At 44.2% G+C, this 26,618-nt stretch overlaps 1 protein-coding gene across 1 annotated transcript in view; it reads right to left on the bottom strand.

Annotated features, from left to right (window-relative positions):
- LOC126194889 (glycine receptor subunit alpha-4-like) overlaps window positions 1-26,023 on the bottom strand; it is a 108,075-nt gene extending 82,052 nt beyond the window's left edge. The window contains exons 1-2 of the mRNA XM_049933281.1: window positions 25,960-26,023; window positions 1,735-1,821 (exon numbers count right to left, since the gene is read on the bottom strand). Coding sequence (XP_049789238.1) covers window positions 1,735-1,821; window positions 25,960-26,023 — 151 coding nt within the window. The remainder of the gene's footprint in view (window positions 1-1,734; window positions 1,822-25,959) is intronic.
- Between the last annotated feature and the right edge of the window lie 595 nt (window positions 26,024-26,618).

The following is a 26,618-nucleotide window of genomic DNA, read 5'->3' as shown; positions in this document are numbered from 1 at the left end:
CACGAAATTTAATCGACAGGAAGAAGATGCTGTAATACGCAAATGATTAGCTTTTCACAACATTCACACAAGGTTGGCGCCGGTGGCGACACCTACAATGTGCTGACATGAGGAAAGTTTCCAACCGATTTCTCATACACAAACAGCAGTTGACCGGCGTTGCCTGGTGAAACGTTGTTGTGATGCCTCGTGTAAGGAGGAGAAATGCCTGCCATCACGTTTCCAACTTTGATGGAGGTCGGATTGTAGCCTATCGCGATTGCGGTTATTCGTATCGCGACATTGCTGCTCGCGTTGGTCGAGATCCAATGACTGATAGCAGAATATGGAATCGGTGGGTTCAGGAGGGTAATAAGGAACGCTGTGCTGGATCCCAGTGGCCTCGTATCATTAGCAGTCGAGATGACAGGCATCTTATCCGCAAGGCTGTAAAGGATCGTGCAGCCACGTCTCGATCCCTGAGTCAACAGATGGCGACGTTTGGAAGACAACAACCTTCTGCACGAACAGTTCGACGTTTGCAGCAGCATGGACTATCAGCTCGAGGGCCATGGCTGCACGTGCCCTTGACGCTGCGATGGTGTACTCAACGACGAACCTGGGTGCACGAATGGCAAAACGTCATTTTTTCGGATGAGTCCAGGTTCTGTTTACAGCATCATGATGGTCGCATCCGTGTTTGGCGACATCGCTGTGAACGCAAATTGGAAGCATGTATTCGTCATCGCCATACAGACGTATCACCCAGCGTGATGGTATGGGGTGCCATTGGTTACACGTCTCAGTCACCTCTTGGTCGCATTGACGGCACTTTGAACAGTGGACGTTACATTTCTGATGTGTTACGACCCGTGGCTCTACCCTTCATTCGATTCCTGCGAAGCCCTACATTTCAGCAGGATAATGCACGACCGCATGTTGCAGGTCCTGTATGGGCCCTTCTGGATACAGAAAATGTTCGACTGCTGCCGTGGCTAACACATTCTCCAGATCTCTCACAAATTGAAAACGTATGGTTAATGGTGGCCGAGCAACTGGCTCGTCACAATATGCCAGTCACTACTCTTGATGAACTGTGGTATCGTGTTGAAGCTGCATGGGAAGCTGTACCTGTACACGCCATCCAAGCTCTGTTTGACTCAATGCCCAGGCGTATCAAGGCCGTTATTACGGCCAGAGGTGGTTGTTCTGGGTACTGATTTCTCAGGATATATGCACCCAAATTGCGTGAAAATGTAATCACATGTTATTTCTAGTACAATATATTTGTCCAATGAATACCTGTTTACCATCTGCATTTCTTCTTGGTGTAGCAATTTTAATGGCCATTAGTATATTTATAAGAAATTCAGTTTTCAGGGGTTGGATCTCTCTTGGCCATTATTATCTGCTGTTTGGGAAGATGCAGATCATGTACAGTACATCGAAAAGAAGTAATTAAATCTACCGCTTTTTTATGCCTATCGCAGAAGGATTACACCATGAAAGACCCATCACACGTAATTAAACTGTTAAAAGTCTTTAGATTTCGAAGCTGTCCACTGTCCCACACAGAATGCCAGCTCGTGCCACCTATGCACATTGCCCAGTCAGGCTGCACCAGGGCCCCCCACAAAGCAACACATCTATCAGTGGCTGCGCCACAAGCCAGTGTCCAAGAGGAGGCTGCTCAGGTCCTGCGATTGATAGATCGGATGTCATGCTAATCGCAGAACAAAAACATCTGAGAAATACCTGTCAAATCAAGTGTTCTCTCTCTTTCTCCTCCAGCAGCATCCCACTGCTGGGCCTGCACGCGCCGTCGGTTGTGGTTGGACCGAACTGCAAACAAAGGAGAGCTAATCCGCTAAAGCTCTGTGGAATACCGACGCATCTGAGAACTCCTTCCAAGACAAATGGCTGATTGGGATTAGTTCCAGAAATACTGTTAAAGTCAATAAACAATTAATTTAGAGCACGTGATCGTGATGTAGGGGATATAAGGCGAGTGCAATAGCTCATCGCTCGCAGTCACAGTCAGGCTCTGGAAGAAGAAGAACCGTGAAGCATCGTCAGCAGTTGTGATTCTCATCTGCCTCTCCTTCGCAGAAAAAGCGTGAAAGGAAGTACTCATTGAATGTCGTTGCTACTATTACTGCATGTAGCAGTTCCCTTTCTTTGTTCAGCTGTGTGTCTTCTTCTTCTTCTTCTTTGTTCATCGACCTCTGGAGTGTGTGGACCAGCAGCAGCCATCATCGCCTCGTCAGGACCTGAAGCGGACTCTGGCCTGTCAGGATCGTCAGCTGTAGCAGCACCGTGGGATCCTGTAGTGCACCTAATCAGCATGATGCAGCAGGACAACACGCTGCTATTAGCCATTCCACTGGTTGATTTAGAGCCCATCAAATCCCCAACTCTCAGAACAACAGTGCTGGGGACCCTACACCACACGGCGTGGGTCAGTACTGGTCTCTGATGTAAGCACTCTCCCAGAGCATTCCAATGTTACTGCAAGGACAGAGTCTTCATGTGGCGGATGAGACTCTGTCGATTTCTCCCACTGCTCTACTGCTTTTCACTTTGACTTACAATTTAACAGCTAGTGGTTCAAAGCGCTTAAGTACTGGCATAGAAGCATCAGTGGACAGTAACTGGCGTCTGTTTCTATCCAAGTATGAGCTATGACAGGAGATACTGCATGGTGTAAAATCCGTTACATACACGACATTCAGTGAAAGTGGTGAAATCCCCCAATATGAAAGAGTAAAGCCAAACACCGTGGAAAACCAAGGCCACATTAGAAAATACACTCCTGGAAATGGAAAATGGAACACATTGACACCGGTGTGTCAGACCCACCATACTTGCTCCGGACACTGCGAGAGGGCTGTACAAGCAATGATCACACGCACGGCACAGCGGACACACCAGGAACCGCGGTGTTGGCCGTCGAATGGCGCTAGCTGCGCAGCATTTGTGCACCGCCGCCGTCAGTGTCAGCCAGTTTGCCGTGGCATACGGAGCTCCATCGCAGTCTTTAACACTGGTAGCATGCCGCGACAGCGTGGACGTGAACTGTATGTGCAGTTGACGGACTTTGAGCGAGGGCGTATAGTGGGCATGCGGGAGGCCGGGTGGACGTACCGCCGAATTGCTCAACACGTGGGGCGTGAGGTCCCCACAGTACATCGATGTTGTCGCCAGTGGTCGGCGGAAGGTGCACGTGCCCGTCGACCTGGGACCGGACCGCAGCGACGCACGGATGCACGCCAAGACCGTAGGATCCTACGCAGTGCCGTAGGGCACCGCACCGCCACTTCCCAGCAAATTAGGGACACTGTTGCTCCTGGGGTATCGGCGAGGACCATTCGCAACCGTCTCCATGAAGCTGGGCTACGGTCCCGCACACCGTTAGGCCGTCTTCCGCTCACGCCCCAACATCGTGCAGCCCGCCTCCAGTGGTGTCGCGACAGGCGTGAATGGAGGGACGAATGGAGACGTGTCGTCTTCAGCGATGAGAGTCGCTTCTGCCTTGGTGCCAATGATGGTCGTATGCGTTTTTGGCGCCGTGCAGGTGAGCGCCACAATCAGGACTGCATACGACCGAGGCACACAGGGCCAACACCCGGCATCATGGTGTGGGGAGCGATCTCCTACACTGGCCGTACACCACTGGTGATCGTCGAGGGGACACTGAATAGTGCACGGTACATCCAAACCGTCATCGAACCCATCGTTCTACCATTCCTAGACCGGCAAGGGAACTTACTGTTCCAACAGGACAATGCACGTCCGCATGTATCCCGTGCCACCCAACGTGCTCTAGAAGGTGTAAGTCAACTACCCTGGCCAGCAAGATCTCCGGATCTGTCCCCCATTGAGCATGTTTGGGACTGGATGAAGCGTCGTCTCACGCGGTCTGCACGTCCAGCACGAACGCTGGTCCAACTGAGGCGCCAGGTGGAAATGGCATGGCAAGCCGTTCCACAGGACTACATCCAGCATCTCTACGATCGTCTCCATGGGAGAATAGCAGCCTGCATTGCTGCGAAAGGTGGATATACACTGTACTAGTGCCGACATTGTGCATGCTCTGTTGCCTGTGTCTATGTGCCCGTGGTTCTGTCAGTGTGATCATGTGATGTATCTGACCCCAGGAATGTGTCAATAAAGTTTCCCCTTCCTGGGACAATGAATTCACGGTGCTCTTATTTCAATTTCCAGGAGTGTACTTCTGTTTCGGTCGTCATATGGGTGCTGATGTATTTTATCTATGCCAAACATACTGCAGAATCCCGAAACAGTTGGTTAGGAATAACGGAAACCTCATTATAGCCTTCAAACGAGACAATCTGAATTTAAAATACATTTACCAAACACATGTTGGAGCTGACATGTCGTACAATGATTTTGTAAAGATATGCCGACTGCTGCAATCATTCACAGTATGAGTTGCTCGTTACTGATAAAGCAAGAAAATTGAATGATGGTGGGTACAGGAGAAACTTCCAACAGTTTCTGTGTATACAGCCCGGTAAGAGAGGTGAGTACATCAGTATAGACTGCACCATGAGCAAATACGCGTGCGTGACTAGCTCTTAACCCGAGAGAATGGGCGTACATAGACAGAACATTAGCTTGTACAAGGATGCGAAAATTCAAGGTATGTGCAGGGAGCTAGAGACGTATAACGAGATTCATCTGAGAAAGATCAACGCATTAAATGAGTTAGTTAATGAAGTCGATGAGAAAGTAACTGACTTAACTGAAAAGATCGACGCTATTGAGAGTAATATAGGCGCAGAGGCTCTTATTCTTGGGAAGGGGGACCAGGCACATAATAAGAGGAAGAAGAGCAGATATATAAAGCCTCAGAGACGTCTGATTAGTGTTCACCGAGATGTCAATGAAGCAGAAAGTCATTCAGGCGCGGAAAGCCGTTCGAGAGAAACTACGGTTGCTAAGGTTAGGGCATATGAATCGACAGCAAACGCTGAGTCCTTTAAGCTGGGTACTGAATCTCTCGGGTACTCTCAGCAAAATCTAAACCACACGATAACGATGGCGTCACCTTTGAGGAATCCGTTATCCATCACGCCCCTGGGCAGATAGATAGGACATTCGGTGTCATCAGGGGAAGACCGTACAAGCTGGGTACGCAGCCTGTAAGTCTAACTGTTGACACGTTACATATTGGTGATAGGCGGTTTGAGAGAACCTTATTTTCCTAAGACCCACGAAAAAAATCCATAAGTTATTTAGTTAATGATTGGGAAATGTACCGTGAAATACTGCATTTGACTGCTGTACATATGATCGTAAAATAGTCAGAGCAACAAGAAGTGTAATACAATTACAAAACCAATACTGCTGAAGATTCAAATTCAGTTCGTGCATCTTTGGGTCAAGACTTAATTATTTTATTCTGTTTAGAGCAGTCTGCAACGATGATCGGTGATAGCTCATTGAATTTCATGGATGAGTGGAGATCCTCCTCCTTCTTCTTCATCACTTTCTTAGTAAGAAGCACGAAATCTCGCGTACATGTCATATGCTGAACTGTATACATTTTCATCCCACTGCAAGCGTAAATTGTCATATGGGTAGAATTCTAAATTCAGGTAGACTCTGCCATTAATTAACTTGTAGCTGTCGAACACAGTGGAATCATAGTCTATATTCCCTTTCTATCAGTCTGAAACGCAAGTATGATCAATCTAGGCTTCTCTAGATGCGAAGAGGTTTTAATAACACATGTTTTTACTTATCTGGCAGGTACAGGACGACTGATTGCTGTGCTCTATCACTTGAAAGTCATAAAACAGCCGTCGAGTGCACCCACGTTCATAATGGAAGGTAACCATGTTTGTCTGCCTGAAATCGGTCGCACTGGGCACTCGAAAACCTCCCACGAGCGGAATGTTGGATATGTCCCGGAATCCAAAACTTCTAAAATCTTCAGACGCTCTTCGTCTGACACATTGATGTGAGGCATTATCCATATTTTCTTGCTGATTGTGGACATATTCTCCTCTTGAGTTCCTTGAATTGTATGAGATTTTATCCGTTGCACTCCATACCAGAATGAGTTCCTGTTTGGATTTCATAACAATCTGCCTCACGTCCTCAAAGTAGCCCATAACCATTTGTAGAGGTATGCAAGCAGTAAATCGTTTGAACTCTGCAACTGTTCCATCCACCGGATCGTCTATAAATCATCCCATATTTCCTAAACCGTTCAAATCCATGGGTGAAGCAGAGACGTATGTTTTGTGGGTTGACATTGCGTGTACGGTCGATCTCAGAGCCATTGAGTTCATAGCGCATATCCTGAAATAAGAATGCTAAAGCGTTAACGTGTTAGCTTGGATCCCATCGTAGCGCTACCGTCGGTTTTCTTGGATGATTCCTCCAAATATATGAAACTCTTGCACGGAAGCATCATTCTCGTTAAAATGTGGTTGAAGTGTAAGGTTTATGCGAAAAGTATTCCGGACGTATAAATCACTCATCATACTCTGTTGGATTGCGGGATTCGATTATTCACTGCTTTATACTCAATATTAATACCATAGCCACTGATGCTATCTGCTTATGAATTTTTTTAACTCACAATATGTGTACGTTTTTTTTACCCTGTTCCCTCTTTGAAGTGCACAATTTTAGCCAGATACTATGTCTGTGGTTTTCTTCAAGCACAGGAGATATTATTTTAGATGTGTTTGCTATGTCTCTTTGGAAGCGGACGCGGTCACGTGTGACTCCTGCTCCCATAACCCAATTTGTGCTGTATGATAGGTGTAATTCCATGCAAGTATTCTATATATTTTGTTATCTTCCATCTTAAACTTTGCCTCCTTAACAGTACTCATCTTCAGAAAATCTATATATATATATATATATATATATATATATATATATATATATATATATATATATATATATATATATTAAAAAAGTTTTGCATCACCCCGGTTCCAAGAACTCCAGACTTTGACTGTGGATACAGTATCACAGAGACAGTCCATTTGACTGTTCAGAGATGTCACTAAACACGCCCAAAGATGCATGAGCAGCGCCTATTAGATGGATGGTGTCTGAGAGCCGATCAGTTCCAAACATTGCAACGTGTAGTTTTCATGAGCAATAAAAAGAGTGGAAATGATGCTTATGTGGATCTCTATTCCAATTATCTGTACACGTTCCGGAACTCTCAAAACCGAGGTGATGCAACACTTGGAAAAAGAACACATTGACACCGGTGTGTCAGACCCACCATACTTGCTCCGGACACTGCGAGAGGGCTGTACAAGCAATGATCACACGCACGGCACAGCGGACACACCAGGAACCGCGGTGTTGGCCGTCGAATGGCGCTAGCTGCGCAGCATTTGTGCACCGCCGCCGTCAGTGTCAGCCAGTTTGCCGTGGCATACGGAGTTCCATCGCAGTCTTTAACACTGGTAGCATGCCGCGACAGCGTGGACGTGAACCGTATGTGCAGTTGACGGACTTTGAGCGAGGGCGTATAGTGGGCATGCGGGAGGCCGGGTGGACGTACCGCCGAATTGCTCAACACGTGGGGCGTGAGGTCTCCACAGTACATCGATGTTGTCGCCAGTGGTCGGCGGAAGGTGCACGTGCCCGTCGACCTGGGACCGGACCGCAGCGACGCACGGATGCACGCCAAGACCGTAGGATCCTACGCAGTGCCGTAGGGGACCGCACCGCCACTTCCCAGCAAATTAGGGACACTGTTGCTCCTGGGGTATCGGCGAGGACCATTCGCAACCGTCTCCATGAAGCTGGGCTACGGTCCCGCACACCGTTAGGCCGTCTTCCGCTCACGCCCCAACATCTTGCAGCCTGCCTCCAGTGGTGTCGCGACAGGCGTGAATGGAGGGACGAATGGAGACGTGTCGTCTTCAGCGATGAGAGTCGCTTCTGCCTTGGTGCCAATGATGGTCGTATGCGTGTTTGGCGCCGTGCAGGTGAGCGCCACAATCAGGACTGCATACGACCGAGGCACACAGGGCCAACACCCGGCATCATGGTGTGGGGAGCGATCTCCTACACTGGCCGTACACCACTGGTGATCGTCGAGGGGACACTGAATAGTGCACGGTACATACAAACCGTCATCGAACCCATCGTTCTACCATTCCTAGACCGGCAAGGGAACTTGCTGTTCCAACAGGACAATGCACGTCCGCATGTATCCCGTGCCACCCAACGTGCTCTAGAAGGTGTAAGTCAACTACCCTGGCCAGCAAGATCTCCGGATCTGTCCCCCATTGAGCATGTTTGGGACTGGATGAAGCGTCGTCTCACGCGGTCTGCACGTCCAGCACGAACGCTGGTCCAACTGAGGCGCCAGGTGGAAATGGCATGGCAAGCCGTTCCACAGGACTACATCCAGCATCTCTACGATCGTCTCCATGGGAGAATAGCAGCCTGCATTGCTGCGAAAGGTGGATATACACTGTACTAGTGCCGACATTGTGCATGCTCTGTTGCCTGTGTCTATGTGCCTGTGGTTCTGTCAGTGTGATCATGTGATGTATCTGACCCCAGGAATGTGTCAATAAAGTTTCCCCTTCCTGGGACAATGAATTCACGGTGTTCTTATTTCAATTTCCAGGAGTATATATATATATATATATATATATATATATATATATATATATATATATATATATATATATATATATATATATGGCGAGTCACCTAAAGTTACCGCTGGATATATTTCGCAAACCACATCAAATACTGACGACCCGATTCCACAGACCGAACGTGAGGAGAGGGGCTAGTGTAATTGTTTAATACAAACCATACTAAAATGCACGGAAGTATGTTTTTTAACAAAAACCTACGTTTTTTTAAACGGAACCACGTTAGTTTTGTTAGCACATCTGAACATATAAAGAAATACGTAATCAGTGCCGTTCGTTGCATTGTAAAATGTTAATTACATCCGGAGATATTGTAACTTGAAGTTGACGCTTGAACCCTCCGACGTTCAGTTGCGTGATGTAACAAACATGGGCCACGGTCGGCGAGCAGCATCTGCAGGAACATGTTTACGATGACGACCGTGTTCACGAGTGTGGCTGTAGTGCACTGTTGTGGTTTGGTCTAGCTGTCGCAGTGTCCGCATGTAGCGCTTGCTGCTATTGTTATTCTGCATTCGTCTCCGCACGCAGACCAACTGTAGTACACCGTGTTACCAGACGTCTGTGATAGTGTAGTGTTGTAGGAACTGTGACCATTGTGTATTCGAACTCTGAAAAGGCGGAGATGATACTCGTCTATGGCGAGTGTCGACGAAATGCAGCTGAAGCCTGCAGGGTGTATGCAAAACGGTACCCGGACAGAGAGCATCCAACGTGCCGCACATTGCAAAACATCTACCGCCATTTGTATACAACAGGTATGGTCGTAACACGCAAACGGGTCCGTAACAGGCCCGTCACAGGAGAAGCGGGTGCAGTTGGTGTGTTAGCTGCTGTTGCCATGAACCCACACATGAGTACACGGGACATTGCGAGAGCCGGTGGACTGAGTCAAAGTAGTGTCATGCGCATACTGCATCGTCACCGCTTTCACCCGTTCCATGTGTCGCTACATCAGCAATTACATGGTGATGACTTTAATCATCGAGTGCAATTCTGTCAATGGGCATTAACAGAGAATGCGTTGCAGTTCTACCTGTTTACCGATGAAGCGGGTTTCACAAACCACGGGGCAGTGAATCTACGGAATATGCATTACTGGTCCGTGGACAATCCTCGCTGGCTCTGACAGGTAGAGCGACAGCGACCGTGGACTGTAAAAGTATGGTGCGGAATCATTGGCGACCATCTCATTGGTCCTCACTTCATTACAGGGGCCCAAACAGCTGCAACATACATCGCGTTTCTACAGAATGATCTGCCAACGTTGCTCGAAAATGTCCCACTGGAAACGCGTCGACGTATGTGGTATCAGCATGATGGTGCACCTGCACATTCTGCAATTAACACTAGGCTGACCCTTGACAGGATGTTCGACGGGCGTTTCATAGGACGTGGAGGACGCATAAATTGGCCAGCCCGTTCTCCTGATCTTAAACCTCTGGACTTCTTTCTGTGGGGTACGTTAAAGGAGAATGTTTACCGTGATGTGCCTACAACCCCAGAGGATATGAAACAACGTATTGTGGCAGCCTGCGGCGACATTACACCAGATGTACTGCGGCGTGTACGCATTCATTACGCCAGAGATTGCAATTGTGTGCAGCAAATGATGGCCACCACATTGAACATCTATTGGCCTGACATGTCGGGACACACTCTATTCCACCCCGTAATTGAAAACGGAAACCACGTGTGTACGTGTACCTCACCCCTCATGGTAATGTACATGTGCGTCAGTGAAAAAGACCAATAAAAAGGCGTTAGCATGTGAACGTAATGTGCTGTTCCAGTCTCTTCTGTACCTAAGGTCCATCACCGTTCCCTTTGGATCCCTACGTAATTCGGTACTCTCCGATACACACGATCGAACAGCGGAGGAGTGGTACTCAAGCGTCAACTTAAGGTTACAATATCTCCGGATGTAATTAACATTTTACAATGCAACAAACGGCACTGATTACGTATTTGTTTATATGTTCAGATGTGCTAACAAAACTAACGTGGTTCCATTTAAAAAAAACGTAGGTTTGTGTTAAAAAACATACTTCCGTGCATTTTTTTATGGTTTATATTTACCAATTACACTAGCCCCTCTCCTCATGTTCGGTCTGTGGAATCGATTCGTCAATATTTGATGTGGTTTACGAAATATATCCAGCGGTAATGTTAGGTTACATATATAGGATAGGTTTTTTTTGTAAGTAACAACAACAGAGACGTTTGGTAAAGAACTCTTTCGTTTATTCAGTTCATACAAATAAAATTCAGTTCTTGAGATTACTATTCAGTTCTTGAGCTTAAAAAATGGTTCTTGAGGTACACTTTGACTCTGATATTCCAACGCAGAGATACTTTTAACTTACATGATACAACAGTAACAGTGGTGAGGGTATATTTTACAATTTGTTTCCAGTATCAATGGATGAGAATGTTTACTTTTTTGTTATAAATCTTCAGTAGAAACTAATGTGGAGATACTTTTACTACAAGTAAATTCCACAGTCCAAGTAGCATAGGTTTTGCAACAATTCTGATTTATTGTGTACACTTAGAATTTCATTTCCACAGTCCCAAAAGCAAAGGTTTTTACAATTATAATAATTCTGATGGACTGTAGCTACAGAGATGTATATGCACTTAAAAATTAATGTGACATGGATTGCTAGCAGTACATGAAAAAACTTAAATCTATTCTATTTACAAGACGCACATGGTGCATAGATATATACTTACAGACTGCACATACATTATGTATGAATAAATATATATACAAATATTTTTCCTTTTATAGTTTTTTAATATTTTTTGTTTATGCTTATTTTTCAACTTCTTTCACACACATGGTGTGCATGTGTATACACTTCTGTTCCCACACATGGCCTGTGTGTGTATATATACACATGTACATTGTACACATAAATAAATAATATTTACACCACACACACACACACACACACACACACACACACACACACACACACACACACAAATACTTGCACTATGATAAAAGGGCCATACTACTACTCTGCAGACACACCCTCTCTCTCATTCTCTCACTCAAAGTCTCCCACCCCTTCCCTCACTACAAGTGAGTAGTGTGAGTACAGGAGAGTTTCAGTCCCATCATCACAAATGACCCTTTCATTGCCACGAGGCGAAAGGCCGACTCTAGACTGCAGCACAGTGTACACCCCATGTCCTCTCGAACGAATACTAGTTTGCTGTACCATATGTGGCGGCTGCGGTGCAGCACTGCTAACACCACTTACAGGTACTGCAAATAGTCTTCACATCCTTGAAAGATCTCGGTGATGGAATGTTTGCTGAGAATGTCTCTATTATTGCAACACCCTTAGCCCGCTTCTGGGTGGCACCTTACAATGTGCGATACCCATACATTTTTGATCGCAGACCTACAAACTCGACAATCGGCAATACATTTGCCTCGTCTTTCATAAGGCCGATAACCTTCATGTTCTATGGAACAACATCATAAGGATTATCGGCCATGAATGAGAAGCCGGCCGCGGTGGTCTCGCGGTTCTAGGCGCGCAGTCCGGAACCGTGCGACTGCTACGGTCGCAGGTTCGAATCCTGCCTCGGGCATGGATGTGTGTGATGTCCTTAGGTTAGTTGGGTTTAAGTAGTTCTAAGTTCTAGGGGACTAATGACCACAGCAGTTGAGTCCCATAGTGCTCAGAGCCATTTGAACCAGCCATGAATGAGAACCTGTCGAATTCATTACTGTGGTGCCACATTACTTCATATGGATCGCAGTTCTTCACCCAATAGACGAAGTTATCTGTATCCACATAAAGTAATTTAGGATCTGAGAAATGAGGTTTCATAAACTTATAATGAAAGCGATACATATGGAGTTTGGATGGCTCTAGTATGCACATCCCCACATAAATAGGTTTTGTAAACCCTGCTGCAGTCTTCGTCATCTCCACAGCAACAAATTTCTTATTGAATATGGTGACCTGCTTAAAATTTGGCCTGGCAATGGATTTTAGTACGCTATAACGCCCATCTCATTCAGTTCTAATAAAAATTTTACGTCGTCCCATCAAATTCTCCACTGCTTTATCGAAAATGGAATGATTCATTAATTTATAAAAGTCTTTCTCAAAGTCACACGTCGTGGAAGCTCTCGTATTCAAATCAATATAATCCTTCAACCAGGGGACTGCTTGCAGGAGATAACCTGGGAGATTCTAACCATCTCCATTCCCAAGCTGAGACACTGCTGGATATTACAATAATGATTAATTTGTCTCTGCTTATCACCCATTGTTGTCATCAGTTCTGGGGTGGAGCCGCCTCACGGACATAGGCAAATCGACTTGAGTATCATGCAAACTAATAGGGTATGTGAGTTCTGTCTTCACCACATATCCTACATCAGAGCAGCCGTCATACCCCCATGATTTTTCCACCTAATCCCTTTCATTGGTCTTTGGGAACCCATCGAAACTCACTAATCGGCAGTTATTACTGTATGACATTCCCATATAAGTTATTTATATCCAGGTACATTTTGTAACTCGAATCAAGGGATGCGTTGAACCTGTCACCCATCCATGGGTTACTTGCCTTCGCGTGCCTATTGCCACTTTGGTGAAGTCCACTACAGACACCTCGCTCAAGGAAAAGAAGCATGTCAACACACAATAATGTATTTCATGTTCTTGAGCATTGCATCCAAAGACAGCCCAGGTGATGTGTGGTAAACGGCGGGATCCAGAGAATATATGGTAATACATTGGCTCTGGAATTTCTCGAAAATGTCCGCAAGCAAGCGCATGTGTGTTTACGCAAAGCCATGCATGCTCTCCTATAAGTGGAGATGCTGAATTCCTGCCAGACATTCATGGCATGCTCATACTCCCCAAACGCTATGGAGTCGCTTTTGAGGTTGCTGGAAAATGCGAGCTTTGTTGGGTAACCTGGTTTCGTTGAGTTTTGCCATTATATCCACATGCTCATATGAGAAACCCCCTTCCTATTCACAAGTTGAAACTTTTCCTTGTCAGGAAACGCAGCTCGAGTGATATGCATATCCTCCCAAGATAGAGTTTCAATGGATTTCTGTAGTGGTGCCTGCATAAAACGTAAGGTATCAATGAAGCAGAGCGTATTTCTTGGCGTCATTCATTTGGAGAATGAAATGTATTTGTCGACGCTCTCAGGTAGGGCACTGACATGATCTTTCTCCATTCTGAAATCAGCCAAGTGCTCAACTATAAACCGAGAGTCATATCTGCTTAAATTATAGAAGAAAACGGGTATATGCCTTGGTAGTTGGCAATACAAACCGCACATATTGTGAGCTGCGCCACGTAACTTCCCCATAGGATGACATTGGTCCCTACGAGAAGTTTTCGCTTTTCTATCTAACGGCAGCCCACAGGTATGACAGTAAACCGCGTTATTGTACAAATCTTCATTCTCCTTCGATTTGATCATGGGAATGTTGTCGCTGTAAAGCTTATCAACCTCTCATGAAGATTTTCGAGCTCAGTAAGCAGCAAACACCAGGATTATCCCGACATAAGATTTGGAGCACTTAAAACTCGAGTCATAGGACAATAGTATTTGGTTGCAGCCGCAGGTGGTACGTACTTTTCTTTAAAGGTGGTATGTGAGGTCACCATCATAGCAGGGCACAGGAGCTAGGAGGCTTTCTAACTCGGCATACACTAAAAACGGGAATCGCTCCTGATGGTGAGCATTTGTAAACTTCTTAAATTTATTTTCCTCAGTAGGCGTAATAACATGTACTGGGTCCTTGCAAGCACAGTCTACTAGATGCGCAGCTAATAACTTGTCTGAGGAAAAATAATTCAAGTATGTTAAACAAATATCCTTTTTACACTTAGTTATTCAGTTGAGAGAATAGAAGTTGCAACATGTCTTTGATACAAACATAATGACAATTATCACCTTCAGAGAAAAGCAGCATGTTTACATGCATCTTACGCTCACCGGCAAATTTTGAGAAATGTTGAGGCCGACAACAATATGCCTGTCCTGCTCATCTGACTTGCTTTTCTTTTCCAGGCCATAAACATGAAGTGAAATTCCTGTATTCTACGCCTGAAATTTAGGTATGACCTGGATCTTGACGGGGAACTCGCTACTATCACAGTTATAACACTTATGATTGTCAAGCTATCTACTGTTTTGAGATGTATGCTCTGGACGTACTTTGTAATTTCACTCATAAGCCACGACTGAGTATACAAAGCATGTCTGATGTAACTAGACCTTCCATTTACAGATCATAGACATGCGTATGGATGTCTAGGTATAGTATTCGGCTGAGTTCTTTAGCTGACCATCTCACTTCCATCTTCGAAAACCGAGCCAGTACAGCACTCAAAGTGGCTTTACGAAACCACTCAGCGATTGACGTCCTCCACATTATCACGCCATTTTCCCCCAAAGATAATGAAGACTTGTCTCTTCAATGCCGGAATCAACTTGGACGGGGGAGGGGAGGGGAGAGGGGGGAGGGTTGCGACAGTTCGACACGGAGCACTGCATTGCATTTAATGGTGGGATACCACAGCTCATTGACTAACTTGAGATGCTCCTTCTCCACGACAGGAAGGCACGTCCTTAGAAAAGAACAGGGTCGCAGTACTCTCCTGTGGGTTCTCAATCTTCGTGAATGAGTTTTGCTCCTCAAAGGTGTCTGCAATCACTGAGTATTCTGTGGTATCTTAGATGAAAGATTAAGGAAAGGCAAACCTACGTTCCTAGCGTTTGTAGACTTAGAGAAAGCTTTTGACAATGTTGACTGGAATACTCTCTTTCAAATTCTGAAGGTGGTAGTAATAAAATACAGGGAGCGAAAGGCTATTTACAATTTGTACAGAAACCAGATGGCAGTTATAAGAGTCGATGGGCACGAAAAGGAAGCAGTGGTTGGGAAGAGAGTGAGACGGGGTTGTAGCATCTCCCCGATATTATTCAATCTGTATATTGAGCAAGCAGTAAAGCAAACGAAAGAAAAATTCGGAGTAGGTAATAAAATCCATGGAGAAGAAATAAAAACTATGAGGTTCGCCGATGACATTGTAATTCTGTCAGAGACAGCAAAGGACTTGGAAGAGCAGTTGAATGGAATGGACAGGGTTTTTAAAGGAGAATATAAGATGAACATCAACAAAAGCAAAACGAGGATAATGGAATGTAGTCGAATTAAGTCGGGTGATGCTAAGGGAATTAGAGTAGGAAATGAGACATTTAGAGTAGTAAAGGAGTTTTGCTATTTGGGGAGCAAAATAACTGATGATGGTCGAAGTAGAGATATAAAATGTAGACTGGCAATGGCAACTAAAGCGTTTCTGAAGAAGAGAAATTTGTTAACATCGGGTATAGATTCAAGTGTCAGGAAGTCGTTTCTGAAAGTATTTGTATGGAGTGTAGCCATGTATGGAAGTGAAACATGGACGATAAATAGTTTGGACAAGAAGAGAATAGAAGCTTTCGAAATGTGGTGCTACAGAAGAATGCTGAAGATTAGATGGGTAGATCACATAACTAATGAGGAGGTATTGAATAGAATTTGGGAGAAGAGGAGTTTGTGGCACAACTTGACAAGAAGAAGGGACCGATTGGTAGAACATGTCCTGAGGCATCAAGGGATCACAAATTTAGCATTGGAGGGCAGCGTGGAGGATAAAAAGCATAGAGGGAGACCAAGAGATGAATACACTAAGCAGATTCAGAAGGATGTAGTTGCAGTAAGTACTGGGAGATGAAGAATCTTGCACAGGATAGGGTAGCATGGAGAGCTGCATCAAACCAGTCTCAGGACTGAAGACCACAACAACAACAACATGGTGTCACTGACCAGATGTCCTTCACTAAAAGGACGGGAGAGCGAACTGCCACTAGCCAGAGAATCATATCAATTACTTATACTATAACTACAACTAGGTGACGCAGCTGCTGCTTGTGGTGATGTGTTGAGGGCTATGTACTGTATCTCATGAGATCGGCGAGGACGTGTTTCCAGAGGAGAAGGAGGAGGAGGAAGGGGAGACACTGCGGAATTGGGCCAGTGCAAGCAGCAGCCCTGACCCACTAGCCTGAGGGAGGGAGGTCCGTGGACGCCAGAGTGGTGCTGAGCTATCTGTAGCGGCCGCGGCAGAGGCGGGGCCGCGGGAGTGGCAGCGGTGGCGGCAGCGGCTGAGGCTTCCCGCAGTGCGACTAGCGGCGCCCTTGCTGGCGAAGCGCGCCACACAGGACCTTGCTTTGATGTTATAGGCTTCGCTGACCACGGTACCCGAGCCATGGCGTATTGCCTGAATTGCCCCCCCCCTGACGCAGCAGCTGTAGAATAACGAAAAGAAAAAAAAAATTAAATATAACGTTCTAAACATCGCTTGCTGCCACTGCTGCTGCAAGGAAAGAAAGAATACTGATTGTTTGTAAGCAGAGGAGTATTATCTATTTTGCTGTGGCGCCGTGGCGTCTCCCTCATCTTCTCACGACAATGAAGGCCTTCCTTCATCTCCTCCTCCCACTGTGACGTTTCGTCCTCCCTGAATTTGCGAAGACACTTCTGTCCAGCTCCTCAATATCACCTACAACATAATGATCTAATAATTAAAATGAAGTATAAACACACGCAAAAACTAAGGGAAACAAAAGTATATTTTTAGAATATACACTCACATGAGACCTGCGATGGTTCCTGCATATATACAGCTCATACCCCTTACTGTACCCCTTCTTCATCTACAACAACAAAGATATGCACCATATTACATATACGATGAAATTTAATTATGTATACACAGTATTATAGTGATGAAAAAAAATTAATATATGTAGTCAAACAATACGAAATTCTTAGTGAAATGGAAAGAAGTAACATTTATCAATTCTGATCCTCGAAATCATCTACAGTAACAACAACACATTACGTAAATAATGAAAAATACATACACTACTCAAGAAGAGATTGCTGCCACTGGACCTCTGCCTGTAGCTCTTCCACGATTTTGTGTGTGTATGCTGAGACAAGAAACAAATGAACATCTAAATGTGGACTTGATACTGTGAACCTTTTTACGAAAATATACACTGCTGAATCCAACCTCATACTATGAAATTAAATATACAGGGTGATTCAAAAAGAATACCGCAACTTTAAAAATGTATATTTAATGAAAGAAACATAATATAACCTTCTGTTATACATCATTACAAAGAGTATTTAAAAAGGTTTTTTTCACTCAAAAACAAGTTCAGAGATGTTCAATATGGCCCTCTCCAGACACACGAGCAATATCAACCCGATACTCCAACTCGTTCCACACTCTCTGTAGCATATCAGCCGTAACAGTTTGGATAGCTGCTGTTATTTCTCGTTTCAAATCATCAATGGTGGCTGGGAGAGGTGGCCGAAACACCATATCCTTAACATACCCCCATAAGAAAAAATCGCAGGGGGGTAAGATCAGGGCTTCTTGGAGACCAGTGATGAAGTGCTCTGTCACGGGCTGCCTGGCGGCCGATCCATAGCCTCGGGTAGTTGACGTTCAGGTACTGTAGTCACGGACAGATAAGTGCCAATGTGGTGGCGCTCCATCCTGCTGAAATATGAATTGTTGTGCTTCTTGTTCGAGCTGAGAGAACAGCCAATTCTCTAACATCTCCAGATACTGTAGTCCAGTTACAGTAGCACCTTCGAAGAAAAAGGGACCAAAAACTTTATTGGCTGAAATGGCACAGAAAACGTTCACCTTAGGCGAGTCACGTTCATACTGAGTTGTTTCCCGCGGATTCTCAGTGCCCCATATACAGACATTGTGACGGTTGACTTTCCCGTTAGTGTGGAAAGTTGCTTCATCACTAAACACAATCTTTGAAACGAAAGATTCATCTGTTTCCATTTGAGCAAGGATAAAGTCACAGAAATCGATTCTTTTAATCTTATCAGCTGCAGACAGTGCTTGAACCAATTTCAGACGATAAGGTTTCATAACTAACCTTTTTCGTAGGACTCTCCATACAGTTGATTGTGGAATTTGCAGCTCTCTGCTAGCTCTGCGAGTCGATTTTCCTGGGCTGCGAACAAATGCTTGCTGGATGCGTGCTACATTTTCATCACTCGTTCTCGGCCGTCCAGAACTTTTCCCTTTGCACAAACACCCATTCTCTGTAAACTGTTTATACCAACGTTTAATACACCACCTATCAGGAGGGTTAACACCATACTTCGTTCGAAATGCATGCTGAACAACTGTCGTCGATTCACTTCTGCCGTATTCAATAACACAAAAAGCTTTCTGTTGAGCGGTCGCCATCTTAGCATCAACTGACGCTGACGCCCAGTCAACAGCGCCTCAAGCGAACAATTGTACAACTAAATAAAACTTTATAGCTCCCTTAATTCGCCGACAGATAGTGCTTAGCTCTGCCTTTTGTCGTTGCAGAGTTTTAAATTCCTAAAGTTGTGGTATTCTTTTTGAATCACCCTGTATGTTTACCTGGTAATTTCCATTGCCTCGGGCATTTGCCGCCAGTGGCAATGCCACTGACACTTGTTGCCACTAATTGCTTCATTGTTTTTCCAAACAAACTGGTAGCACACACACACACACACACACACACACACACACAAAAGCGACAACAACACAGTCCAGCTGACCCTGCTGTGGACGATAGCAGAATGAGAGCGACTGCACAATGATGAGGGTTTATATAATCTCCTCCCCTCCACCCGCCATTTTACCCAGGGAGCCAATAGGAGTGTAACATTCTACCCACCTGCAGATGAATGCTGGTGTGAGCTCGCATGACAAGTTGGTGCTGGTCTGGCCGGCTATGGTTTTCGTGCACTCATGGATTCAGCCAGAAAAACCCTGCTTCTGTTCTGCACTTCACTCTGTGGCGAGCTGCGGCCCTGTTTTGCGGGTCCCCACTTATAACTGTGCCTCATGTATAAAACTACTGTGATAGTGTTTGTAACCTTTTGTTAAGTGATGCGGTATCGTCTTCAGAGTTTTGACACTGTGTATTTGCTGTCATTTATTTTGGCGATGTACTTTTTTCGAGTGTATTTTGTTAATAGAGACCCAGAATTTCATCAAAATGAAACATTTGTTTGTGCAGGTAGATAAATTACGGAATTATTAATAATTTTAATTAAAGTGTGGCGTAATATATTTCCATTCCATGCGCATCTGGCAAAACACTGCAGTGCTTTGTGTGCGATTGTATTTGAGACAAATTGTTTAAAGCAACATTTGCAAATTTACTGAGGCGTTAGATACTCCATCTGATCTATTTCTACACACAAATATTCCGGATTAGTGGAGGAAGACAGAGGTTTCAGAGACGTGCTGCGATATTTTTTTGGAGTCAGTGGTGGCATACATCTCAAGATTGAGGAAAACTACTGTGTAGCAATCTTTTTGAAAGTGCGTTTAGAGACATACTCAATTGGATTTAGTGATTTCTGCAGCAGCTCATTCTCAGAGACAAGGGTATTTCCCACAAAAGTGCGCAAAGTGTCTCAGGGATGGTCTCACAAGTGTGTCGCGATCTTTTCTGTTCTAGTATGTGCTCAAGTGTGGCGGTGTGGTATTCCTCGGAATTATGTAGATATTCTCGCGTCATCTTAAGAGCTCTGTCTTTGTGCAGTGGTACATTTAGTTCTTGTGACATATTCAACTTATGTATGTGAGAATATTCCATAACACCAGATTTAATAGCTCCCGAAGAAATTCGTGAAACGCAACACAAGAAAATGCACCAGGAAGGATGCGGGCAGTTTAGAGTCCATGACAGAATCGATTCTCAGACAGGCATTTGCCTTGGAAGGAGTTCTTACTTCCACAGTTGTTTGTGGTTCAGTCTGACCATGACCACTGCTCGAGCAGGCTCGGCAGTGGAACGCTGCAGGAGGAGAAAGAGAGAGAGAGAGAGAGAGAGAGAGAGAGAGAGAGAGAGAGAGAGCACGTGTTTTCGACAGGAATATCTTGGGTTTTTTATTTGGGGATTAGCGTGACATCCAGTCAGTTGGTCGCAGGCACTGAGCAGCCTCCTCACGAACACTGGTGCACGGCACAGTCACTGACCGACGTGTCGCTTTGCAGGGGCCCACAGTGCAGCTTGGCTCTGGGCAGTCTGTGTGGGTGGTGTGAGCTGGCCTTCTATGCGGACCAGTGGATGGCTGGTGGTGCATACTTCGTGATCGAAAATTTTTTAACATTCCAATTAGCTGTGATGGGTATTTCATGACAGTATTCCTTGTGTGATCGGGATAATAAAAAAGCGATTGATTTAATTACTTCTATTTGATGTATTTTACAACACTTTCATCTTCCCAAACAGCAGAGAATGATGAGCAAGAGTGATCCAACCCCTGCACACTAAATTTCTTACATATAAACAATATACCCTCTGTTATGTATTTGAATTTCGTCTCATGAGATCCTTCGTATCCAGCACAGAGCGGTCAATTTCCAGGTATTTCAGGGGGGGGGGGTGAGGCGAAGGGAGGGTTGGAGGTTGAAAAGAGGGGGAGGGGTTAATCAATTGATAAATTTAATTAAATAGTCAATCAAATTGATAGAGTGAGAGAGGGCTATTGAATTAATTCAGTCCTGAAAGTGTACCTGTATCAGCAAGGTGAAGGAGGAGAGTTTGAAATATTCTGAGGGGTTGGGGGGAGAAGGAGGAGGAGTGGGGAAACAATAGGTTAAGGAGCTGCCAGTCAAAAGGAAGGATTATCCCCATGTGGTCATAATCCTCTTAGCAGAACAAGGACCTGTAAATCAAAGGAGAACAATAGGTTTGTCGCTAAATGTATACATGCCGCTTATGTAGGCAACCTGCACTAACAAACTGTCCTTACACCCCTGTTGCCCCACTACTGATACTTCATATTTTTGTTTACTTGAGAATCTCAGTCTTAATTCAGTTACTATAGGAATGCAGGCTTGTACAATCAGTGCAATATGTACATTGTTTTATGTAATAGTTATTTTATGCTCGACTTGCTGATATACTGTTGTTCTCATGTTAATGAAATATGAGATGCATTTGGTCAAGATACAGTGAAATGTACTACAGAAGGTATGTTATAATTCATGGTGTGGTCCATATTTATATTTTCTAATCCCAATGTGCTTGAAGATTTTGACTTATGCTTTACAGATTTGATGGTGGGAATGTAGTTTCCTGAAACTGATCATCACAATAAATACTGCACAATAGCGATCTTGGCTGTTTGAAGTTGTATCTCTGTTTCTGCATTCATCTAGGTCAACCCCTAACTTGGCAATGTCAAGCATATGAGAGGAGTTTCCATTTACATTATTTAATGCCATGCCTTACCAAATTCATTTAAGTAGCTTGACTGGTTACAGTATCTTTATCCATTTCATATTCCTGATTAGTGATGGTAATTTAATGCTACTGTACTCGGTTACTTTTAATATCATGTTTTACCATAAATACTAGTTTGACCGAAACCCTTATGTGCACTCAATGTAGCATTAATAACACAATGTTACCATTAAAAAAAAAGAAAGAAAAAAGAGCCAACTAAGCTGCTAGCACTGCCTGACAATGTTTTCTATTAAGCTCCGACTAATGCTTTTTCTGAGGCTTTCGCTGTACCATCCTGGTTACAAGTAGTATAAAGGGAAATTGAATACAAATATTTGTCTTCTAATAATGTAAAATTGTTGTGGAGGCTCTTTTAAGTGTTGCAGTAGGTGATCCGCATAATGGATTACAGTTTTCAACAGGTCTTATTTTATTACCGGGATACGACTCATTACTGATGCCAAATAGAGTGTGTCTTACTCTTCTCTTTTCCAATCGATAGGTAGATAGATAGACAGATAGGGTAAGCAAATAACTGAGCGAGAGACAGAGAGAGAGAGAGAGAGAGAAAGACAGAGATGAAGAGAGAGGACAGAAACAAAGAGCGGCACAGAGAAATATTCGCTAAATATCTTTGCGAGCTTATTAAGATCGGGAGGGGGCAACAGGCTGTCTTTTCTCCGCTTGTGCTAGTTATATCTTACGGGATTGTGATAATTACAGGAAGAGGAAATCCGGTGCAATAATAATTCACGGTACATCACGTAATAATGGTTTATTAGACTGAGCTGAGGTTCGGCTTGATACACTATTGAGAAAAGTAAGAGCATTACACGGAACCATAATCACCCGAACTAAATGCAAAAGAATCCCTTCTTTCCCCTATTAGTATTTGTTGCGGAGGAAAATGAAATAAAAATACCACCTAAGACAAATCAATTCCATCTTTTTCTGCGACTAATATGATATGTTAGGTTTTATAATCTTCGTTTTCAGATAAGTGAAGGTGCTATGTTATCTGTCCTACCAAGTGAGCCCAACCCTAAAATGGAGACAGTACTCCATGAAGCCAAGCCGTGACATAATACGTCTCAGCCGTCATGATAGGTCTGGATACGCTGTCAGATCGTTCTGTTAAACAGGATTAATGAAATTACTGATTCTACTTGACGCTGTCTTGTTTTAGTTTGTAGTTCGATGAAAGAATCGTTCGAAATTATTAACAACCACAAATGCCAACAGCCTATATGGCATACCCGTCAAATGTCACTGTTTTCTATGCAAAGAATAGCTCAATCGGCTGCTAGACAATACAAGGGTAATCGTTCGATAATATATACCTCCTAAATAGAGAAAAAATGAGATACGAGACCCAACATTTTCTGTTCTGCTTAATAATGTACGACAGTCGGTACAGCTCTATCTCAAACCATAATTTTTTTTGAAAGAAGTTAAATATTTAGCCGACTAGGTGGTTACTAGAATCACAACTAGATTGGTTATGATAAAGGAAGGCAGCTTGATCAAATGGTATTTTCTTGGAGACTTTAAGAGAAGTAGCGATTAGGTAAATAAGTAACGGCTCCACGTAGACTGGAATCTAGCTGTTCCCATTTACAGCTCACAGCCTGTCCAATAGGACACCTTTGAGCCAGAGTTCAAACTCCTGCGTCGCCATGGGAGACGATTACGCGATCACATGTGATCGCTGTAAGCTTGTTGACACCAGTGCCTACCAATTTAAATTATATATTACAGCACTGAAGATGGTCACTAAGTGACCGAAAATCGATTTTGCGGTTAATAAAACAAAAAAATACGACCAATGCTGTCTCTCCTTCCAAGTATACCCATTATCTGGTCGTGGTGCACAGGACACTCCATGGAGTCGCCAATTAATAAGCAGGGTTTCTATTTTAAAACAAACATGGCCTTTACTTTAAATTTTAACTTAAATAATCTTCTTGAAAGACGGTGGGTGATATATGTGCTATGTTGTGTACGACCACTCAGCTGCACTACCAATTTTCACGCATTTCGAGGAATATCCATATCAATTTGTTCCGTAGTATCGGCCAATATGGTAGTATGGCGATCAAAAATTTAGGAAAATTATCTTCGTATTTCGTGCATTGTACCGGTTTGTTGTGTTCCACTGTAAAGCAATACAAGTAATTTCAGGTCTGATTTTGGTTTTCTTGCTAATCGAGTAGTAAATTTAACTGGCTAGGATCCAGAGAAATGCGTTGTTTTTCTTTTGGGTTAAAAGAACTTCCCCTGGAATAGGATGATGAAGTTAATTGCATGTTTTTGTCTTGTCCATTGAATCACAGGCTTTTCACACCAATTTAGGCCATGTTGTATCGTATCCTCTACATTACAACGTGTGCACACTGGTGAGGGGCTAAACCTGTTGTAAGTACACTACTGGCCATTAAAATTGCTACACCACGAATATGACGTGCTACAGACGCGAAATTTAACCGACAGGAAGAAGATGCTGTGATATGCAAATGATTAGCCTTTCAGAGCATTCACACAAGGTTGGCGCCGGTGGCGACACCTACAACGTGCTGACATGAGGAAAGTTTCCAACCGGTTTCTCATACGCAGACAGCAGTTGACGGCGTTGCTTGGTGAAACGTTGTTGTGATGCCTCGTGCAAGGAGGAGAAATGCGTACCATCACGTTTCCGACTTTGATAAAGGTCGGATTGAAGCCTATCGCGATTGCGGTTTATCGTATCGCGACATTGCTGCTCGCGTTAGCAGAATATGGAATCGGTGGGTTCAGGAGGGCAATACGGAACGGCGTGCTGGATCCCAACGGTCTCGTATCACTAGCAGTCGAGATGACAGGCATCTTATCTGCATGGCTGTAACAGATCGTGCAACCACATCTCGTACCCTGAGTCAACAGATGGGGACGTTTGCAAGACAACAACCTTCTGCACGAACAGTTTGACGACGTTTGCAGCAGAATGGACTATCAGCTCGGAGACCATGGCTGCGGTTACCCTTGACGCTGCATCATAGACAGGAGCGCCTGCGATGGTGTACTCTACGACGAACCTGGGTGCACGAATGGCAAAACGTCATTTTGTCGAATGAATCCAGGTTCTGTTTACAGCATCATGATGGTCGCATCCGTGTTTGGCGACATCGTGGTGAACGCACATTGGAAGCGTGTATTCGTCATCGCCATACTGGTGTATCACCGGACGTGATGGTATGGGGGGGGGGGGGGTGCCATTGGTTACACGTCTCGGTCACCTATTGTTCACATTGACGGCACTTTGAACAGTGGACGTTACCTTTCAGATGTGCTGCGACCTGTGGCTCTACCCTTCATTCAATCCTTGCGAAACCCTACATTTCAGCAGGATAATGCACGACCGAATGTCGCAGGTCCTGTACGGGCCTTTCTGGATACAGAAAATGTTCGACTGCTGCGGTGGCCAGCACATTCTCCAGATGTCTCACCAATTGAAAACGTCTGGTCAATGGTGGCCGAGCAACTGGCTCGTCACAATACGCCTGTCACTACTCTTGATGAACTATGGTATCGTGTTGAAGCTGTACCTGTACACGCCATCCAAGCTCTGTTTGACTCAATGTCCAGGCGTATCAAGTCCTTTATTACGGCCAGAGGTGGTTGTTCTGGGTACTGATTTCTCAGGATCTATGCATCCAAATTGCGTGAAAATGTAATCACGTGTCAGTTCTAGTATAATATATTTGTCCAATGAATACCCGTTTATCATCTGCATTTCTTCTTGGTGTAGCAATTTTAATGGCCAGTAGTGTACAAACAAATGTTCAACGAAGAAGTATCAATTAGACAATTAAACTGCTCGGCCCTATAAATAAGATTACCACAAAAATAGTGAATATTGTTATACAAAAAATAGAAAAAATGGAAAGCTACTGATACAGACAAATACCTGTCGAATTACGGTACGGTCTCTTATTAGACGGCGTCACGTGGGTCATAGAATTTGTCAACATCTTGAGATGTGGAATATAGACAGGTGCACGGAGGAAATGAATTTTCTTCACAAACAAAGGAGACATGCGCAATTGTGGAAACTGACGAAAAATTAAACTGAACTCCCCCACGTCAAAAACTGAGGAAAAATAATAAATGAGCGCTTTTTCAATTTATTAACAATAACTGGAAACTAACTTGGTTCTAGTGCAGGCAAAAACACCACAGGTGCAATACATACTACAAGACGAGTAACAGAAAAGACACGCAACAACAAACAAAATCTGTGGCTGGTAATTACTGCACTAGAGGAAGCCTTTGATCGCACATCGCGGTCATTAAAATTGCATGTGCTTCAATATTACATAAATGTTAACACAGTTACATAAATCCACGATCAGACGTGTAGCAGGTGGGAACTGGACAGTCGGAGAATTTCGATGTAAATGATGGGGTACATTAAGGCAACGGCATTAGTTAACTCCTGTTCAACATTGTTATGAATTGTTTAGCAGCCTCAATACAAAAGCCCACCTGTCGGAATCTGCTGTTTGCTGATGAAGTGATATTCGTACCAGAAGACATAAAAGAAATTCAAGAAATCTTGGAGCAGCG

This window comes from Schistocerca nitens, chromosome 1, assembly GCF_023898315.1.
Source record: "Schistocerca nitens isolate TAMUIC-IGC-003100 chromosome 1, iqSchNite1.1, whole genome shotgun sequence".
NCBI classification, from domain to species: Eukaryota; Metazoa; Arthropoda; class Insecta; order Orthoptera; family Acrididae; genus Schistocerca; species Schistocerca nitens.
The sequence above is the reverse complement of the archived record's forward strand: the minus strand, read 5'-3'. Positions and strand labels throughout refer to the sequence as shown.